Source organism: Notolepis coatsorum, assembly GCF_963971535.1.
Source record: "Notolepis coatsorum genome assembly, chromosome: 1".
NCBI lineage: Eukaryota > Metazoa > Chordata > Actinopteri > Aulopiformes > Paralepididae > Notolepis > Notolepis coatsorum.
In genome coordinates, this window is record NC_140165.1 from 240,827,088 (window position 1) to 240,834,324 (window position 7,237).

Sequence of the window (7,237 nt, forward strand, 5' to 3'; positions counted from 1 at the left end):
TGTGCCTCTCCACGCTGTGTGTCGGTGGAGCTCCTCTAGACGGTACTGTACCTGTGCCTCTCCACGCTGTGTGTCGGTGGAGCTCCTCTAGACGGTACTGTACCTGTGCCTCTCCACGCTGCGTGTCGGTGGAGCTCCTCTAGACGGTACTGTGTCTGTGCCTCTCCACGCTGCGTGTCGGTGGAGCTCCTCTAGACGGTACTGTACCTGTGCCTCTCCACGCTGCGTGTCGGTGGGCGCTCCTCTAGACGGTACTGTGTCTGTGCCTCTCCACGCTGTGTGTCGGTGGAGCTCCTCTAGACGGTACTGTGTCTGTGCCTCTCCACGCTGCATGTCGGTGGAGCTCCTCTAGACGGTACTGTACCTGTGCCTCTCCACGCTGCGTGTCGGTGGAGCTCTTCTAGACGGTACTGTACCTGTGCCTCTCCACGCTGTGTGTCGGTGGAGCTCCTCTAGACGGTACTGTGTCTGTGCCTCTCCACGCTGCGTGTCGGTGGAGCTCCTCTAGACGGTACTGTGTCTGTGCCTCTCCACGCTGCGTGTCGGTGGAGCTCCTCTAGACGGTACTGTGTCTGTGCCTCTCCACGCTGCGTGTCGGTGGAGCTCCTCTAGACGGTACTGTACCTGTGCCTCTCCACGCTGCGTGTCGGTGGAGCTCCTCTAGACGGCCTGCACGCCCCGGTGTGACTGCTAAAGTACAAATGTTACAGATGAGATTAGATTCAAATGTATTGTCATCATACAGCACAAGTACAGTACAAGAAAATAAGTTTGGCATCCGACCAGAGTGCAAATGTAACCGTAAAGTGCAATAATAATATACAATGGACAGGTGATTAAACTGGATATACAATAATATAAAGAGTACTAGTGAGTAATAGTACTACAGATGTATGTACAGTGTTATAGTATTAGTATAGTTTCACGTTTCAAGTTCAAGTTTCTTTATTCTTTCTGTTTCGCTCCAGAGACTGTGCTAGGCAAAAATAGATAATAAAATAAGTATAGCAAGTATAAAATAGAAGTCAAGTACGTAGACAAAAATGTTCAGTATATACATATATATATAATGCTCAATGTAGAGTAGAAGTAACTGAGTTACCATACAATATACTATACAGTGCAAAGCAGAAGTGGGATGAGGTACAATTTACTACTGAGTTAATCTTCTATTCAGTCATGTTAACTACTGAGTTAGTCTTCTATTCATTCATGTTAACTATTGAGTTCGTTTTCTATTCATTCATGTTAACTACTGAGTTAGTCTTCTATTCAACAAACTGCTGTTGCTGTTGGTGGGTTTAGCTAGAATCACCTTTGTGTGATAAAGTGGCAAAACAGACATTTCAATATGCAAATGTTCAACATTATTCCTTTAAGCTTTCCAGACATACATTCTTTGTTAGTGTGATTATGTTGTTCACTTGGCACCTATATCAAGCCAGACCCCACTGGTAAACAGGTGTATATAAAAAGACAAAAGAAAAAGCCAATTCTACCATCAGACATAAAGAAAACTATTCTATTTGTGCTTTTTGAAGGCTGGTACCAATTGTTTGCCAGTATACCTATATTTAAAGCTACACAATATTAATTATTTCAGTCTCGCTATTCTCTTGAGACTTGTCTGTCCTTTGTCTTTCTCACTGTACACCCCCCTCCCCCCCATACACACACGCACGCACGCACGCACACACACACACACACACACACACACACACACACACACACACACACACACACACACACACACACACACACACACACACACACACGTACACACACGTACACACATACACACACACACACACACGCACACAGTCACACACACACACACACACACACACACACACACACACACACACACACACAAGGGGGATTTCCTCACACTGAATGAGTCCCACAACACCTTAATCTCATGCTCGATATAGCAAGAACTTGAAACTAGCATGTATGGAAATAGTGAGTCTGCTCACCTAGCGACCTCTTATTTGGATACAGATTTTGAATAAATGTCCGCGCTCAAAGCAATCATCTTGAGTGTAGATTGAAATAAAATAGCCATTATGTTAGACATTTAAGATACTACAGGATTAGTAGTATATACTGTATATATGTATATACACACACACACACACACACACACTGTAATCATAACTACCTACCTCAAACTATAGTCTACCCATATAACTCTGTATGATGGCGTGTACAATTATGCTGTATATATCATATATATATATTTATATATTCATATTTACCGTATATATATTTATCCACATCTGTCTGAATATACCTGAATATAATCCTTTTTACCTGTATATTGTATACCTGTACATTTATATATACTCATACTTCCTTTCATTGTACTGTACTTGTGCTGTATAATGACAATACATTTTAATCTAATGATTATTATTATGATTATTAATAATAACTTAATATTATATAGTGCCTTTCATGAGACCCAAGGTCGCTTTACATAGGGCAATAACAGACAAGAGACAAACATGGTAGACAGACACACAACATTAATTATCGGAAGCTAGAGGTCAAAGGCCATTTTAAAGAGGTGAGTTTTGAGGAGTTTCTTGAAGCAGTCCAGAATTGGGGCGTTTCTGGGTTCTGCAGGGAGGGAGTTCCAGAGGGTGGGAGCTGCCACGCTGAAAGCTCTGTCCCCAAAAGTCTCCAGTCTGGTTCGGGGAATGGAGAGCTGACCAGTGTCCGAGGATCGCAGGGACCGTGACTGAGTGTGGGGGTGGAGGAGGTCAGTGAGGTACTGAGGTGCCAGAGCATGGAGGGACTTGTAAGTGATGAGGAGGATTTTGTAGGCGATGCATGATTTGATGGGGAGCCAGTGAAGGTGGATGAGGGTGATGGGGAGCCAGTGGAGGTGGATGAGGGTGATGGAGAGCCAGTGGAGGTGGATGAGGGTGATGGAGAGCCAGTGGAGGTGGATGAGGGTGATGGAGAGCCAGTGGAGGTGGATGAGGGTGATGGAGAGCCAGTGGAGGTGGATGAGGGTGATGGAGAGCCAGTGGAGGTGGATGAGGGTGATGGAGAGCCAGTGGAGGTGGATGAGGGTGATGGGGAGCCAGTGAAGGTGGATGAGGGTGATGGAGAGCCAGTGGAGGTGGATGAGGGTGATGGAGAGCCAGTGGAGGTGGATGAGGGTGATGGAGAGCCAGTGGAGGTGGATGAGGGTGATGGAGAGCCAGTGGAGGTGGATGAGGGTGATGGAGAGCCAGTGGAGGTGGATGAGGGTGATGGGGAGCCAGTGAAGGTGGATGAGGGTGATGGAGAGCCAGTGGAGGTGGATGAGGGTGATGGAGAGCCAGTGGAGGTGGATGAGGGTGATGGGGAGCCAGTGGAGGTGGATGAGGGTGATGGAGAGCCAGTGGAGGTGGATGAGGGTGATGGGGAGCCAGTGGAGGTGGATGAGGGTGATGGGGAGCCAGTGGAGGTGGATGAGGGTGATGTGCTGCCAGAGTTTGGTGCGGGTGAGAACCCTGGCAGCTGAGTTTTGAACATACTGGAGCCTATCCAGGGTTTTGCTTGTTATTATTATATCTTTTATCTTCTAAATTTTGTGTCTGTGGTTTCTGTGTGCTGTCTCCCTCTACAGGAGAGGTTGACCAAGTACATCTGTAAGCAGTTCCAGTGTAAACGCCAGGTGCCAGAGAGGGAGAGGACTGCGTCTCTGGACGGCTACCCTCGCCTGGCTGACTGGCTTCGCACCATCAACCTCAGGCCGCTACTCATACAGGTGTGTGTGTGTGTGTGTGTGTCTGTCCGCTAGGGCCGGGCAATTAATCTAGTTTCAATTTCAATTACAATTTTGTCTTCCCACGATCATGAAAACAAGATAATCGAGATAAAACGATTATTGTGCCGCATGCCGCGTTGCTCTCATTTTGTCTTGTGTTGTAAATGCAGCGCACCCTTCCTTCACAGTGGTGCGCTCCGCCCCTCCCCCATCCAAACAGTAGTTTCAGCTCGTGTTGAGAGGAAAGGCCGCCTTTGGTCGAGAACAAATGTAAAACGAATTCAGTCATCATCATATGATGTTCTCAAATCAGTAGAGTAATTGTGTTTAATAATCGTGATTTCAATATCAATCAAAATAATCGTGATTATGATTTTTGCCATAATCAAGCCTGTCTTTGTCTCTGTGTGTTTATGTGCATGTTTTTATTATGTGTATATAAATCACAGTAGGATTCATAATGCGAGATGCTCTCTTACTTCTATGAATGCCAATAGGTGTTACTGCAATGTTTTCCAAGAAGCAAGGGATGGTAATTTAGCTCATAACGGGATTATTGTATGTTCTCTTTAATGTGCTTTAATATGGAAATGTGCTTACCGTCTTCTCCATAACCACTATGTATAAACTCGGAGGACATCCCCGCGTTGAGTTGTATAACTGCACCAGTACCGTGCGATATTTACAGTGTGATAAGTCGGTTAGCAGTGGACTTTTACTCTCTGCGTATTTCACACTGTTACTCATGGAGACACGACGTACGCACACATACCCACACACACTCATGTGAGAAGATGTGGCCTATTCGTCTACAACCTTTTCCAGCGGTTCCTCTGTTTATTTGGGGCATGAGGCGTCTCGGGTTAACCTGACATTTGGAAGCCCACGGCAGGCTTGTGCAGCACTGCCTCCTCCGTCTCCACCCTTGTTAGTTGGCAGTCGCCCGCTAACCTTCTCTGTCAGTATTTTGTCAGGACTTGTACAGGCAACAGATTTTAGCCTTTGTTTTTGTGTTATCATAGGAACAGCTTGTTCTGCCCACGACCAGTGGAAAAAGAGTCCAAATGTGGGCCCCGTGTTGTCAGTTGAGCTGGGTCACCAGCTGTGCAGCCATGCCCCATGTTCAGGTCTGCAGCGTACGCTATCGACGCGGTCCACGACGAACCGCTCTCAAGCAGGTGAAACTGGGCTTGTAATATTCGGTTGCTTACTGGAAGAAGTGGTCCCTTGGATTAATAGTCTTAATGGATCAGTATTGTTCCGGTATCATTGGTATCACCTCGCCAAGTATTACACCGTTGCAACGTTTTTCCGACACTGACAATTATTTGGTTACTTGACCAAGGTTCTGAAGGGCCGCTGAGGCCCCCCCTCAGACGTGATTTATTGCTGCAGCCTTTCAACGGGAGAGGCTCCTCCTCAAGCAGCCAAAAGCAGTGACAGAATCTGTATTTTAATGAAGATTTCATTGGTAGAGATCAATGTGAATTGACCCCACAGTGTCATTGTTTTGATGGAGGTCTCATTGCTGGCTTGGACCTAACAGGAAGAGCCTAATGTATACAAGCTAGATTTAACAAGTATGCCATATCTTGACTTTGTCTATTTTGATATTTCTATTTTATGCAAATGTTATGCTTATTCTATGCCTAATTTTATGCCTGCACTTTATGCATTGCTCTTGATCTGCCAATTTTGTGCTCATTTTATTCCTATGTCTTTTTATACTGCTGTGAAGCACTTTGAGCTGCAATTCTTGTATGAAAGGTGCTATACAAATACATTTATAAATGTATTATTATTATTATTTCAGTCGACTCCCATTGTGACTCCCCCTGCCCAGTCCTAGACTATCGACTAAGGTGTGACTATCAACGCATACACCTAAAACTATCGTGTAGTAGTGTATGTCCGACCGGCAGGTAACCAAAAGAGGGGTCAAATGACACTAGTTCCCAGAAGCCCCTGGTCCTGTCTGATTGCCATCTGTCACAGACCAGTCCAACCGGTTCTAACCAGCCCTGTTTACTAACAGGGTTTAAATTAACATGATCAGCTGAGACACGGAGGTGGGGAGTGTGAGAAGAGGAGTGAGGGAAAGTGATATAAACAACATTCAGAGGAGAGAAAGAAAGAAAGAGACGTAGAAAGAGACGTAGAAAGAGTGTAAATGAAAGACGAGACTGCAGGCGGTTACAAGTGATTTAAAGGGAGGTGGATCGCCGGCGGCAGACTGATGTTCTGGTTGTATACTAAGCCTCACATGGGGCTTGGATTTGACTCTGTATGTTTGTAGGATCGGTTAGTTAAACACAGGGGCGGAAATCTGCTCAAATGTTTCCTCGCAAGATGTGCCTTTGTGACTATAGACTAGAGGGAAGATTCAGAGCAAATAAAAACCAAATGGTTTAGCGATCACACCCTGACCATAAACCACCTTAGGTTATTCACAAGTTTCCACACAACTGCTTTTGTTTACAATTATGTTTTGACGTATATTACAGCTCCACAGCGGTGCTGTAGATGGTGGGAAATGTCTGCCGTTGAGGTTCCCACCGATGACCCGCCGCCTCATATTATAGAGTGTTTTTAGGTTTGATGGAGGCATGTCAGCCACTTACTTCTCTGAGAACGAACAACGATGTCCATATTGCAGTCTTTGTGTCACAAATGTTGCATTCCTTCATATTGCAAGATAAACAGTGGAGTCAATACATTGTTCAGTCCGAACCTAGATACCCTGGTATTGCGCTAGGGCTGCATAATTCATCTGCATCTTATTAAAATTGCAATATGGCCCTTGTGAAATATCCAAATCGACAGGAGGCTGCAATATTTGATGACGGTGAAATGTGTCAAAACACCCTTCTAAATTAAATATTGTGGTTGATGCTGCAGAGATACTCTGGCCTATGAAGCACATTCTACAGACTTCAGACAACATCTTTGTTTGGTATAGACCCACACAATCATCATCATTTTTTTTTTTACATTTTTTTTGTTTTATAAATATTTGTATTGCAGGGTACTTTGGATACATTCCATATTGATGCACACAAGACACAAGCAAACTTATTTTTCTTTTTCTTCAAAGAAAATGTTTCCAGCGGCATATAACAACAAACATTCTTTCATTTGGCGGATTTATACATACAAATGAACAGGATAGTTAAATAAGATAGATTCTTGCTGGAAAATAGGAAAGAGACCAAAAGACCAAAACAATAGAAAAAGGCAAAAAGCCAAGACAAAACAGAGAATATACCTTCAGCCATTAATGTTGCAAGAATAACACTGTGAACTTATATACCATCTTCATCCTCCCTCAGACCCCGTAATCAATCCAACACCGGCCCCCATGCCTTATCAAACACCTATCAAACACCCACAGGCGTAAAATAATGTGAATCCCTACCCTCCTTCAAAACCGCTCTCAAAGAGCACCTACGGGTGGCTGCAATTAGAAACTGGCCC

General features: G+C 44.7%; 1 protein-coding gene across 2 annotated transcripts in view; it reads left to right on the forward strand.

Annotated features, from left to right (window-relative positions):
- LOC311244609 (kinase suppressor of Ras 1-like) overlaps window positions 1-7,237 on the forward strand; it is a gene marked incomplete at its 3' end in the record, with an annotated part of 114,215 nt that overhangs the window by 27,538 nt on the left and 79,440 nt on the right. For both annotated transcript variants that reach the window (XM_084334211.1, XM_084334209.1), the window contains exon 2: window positions 3,623-3,763. In XM_084334211.1, coding sequence (XP_084190337.1) covers window positions 3,623-3,763 — 141 coding nt within the window. The remainder of the gene's footprint in view (window positions 1-3,622; window positions 3,764-7,237) is intronic.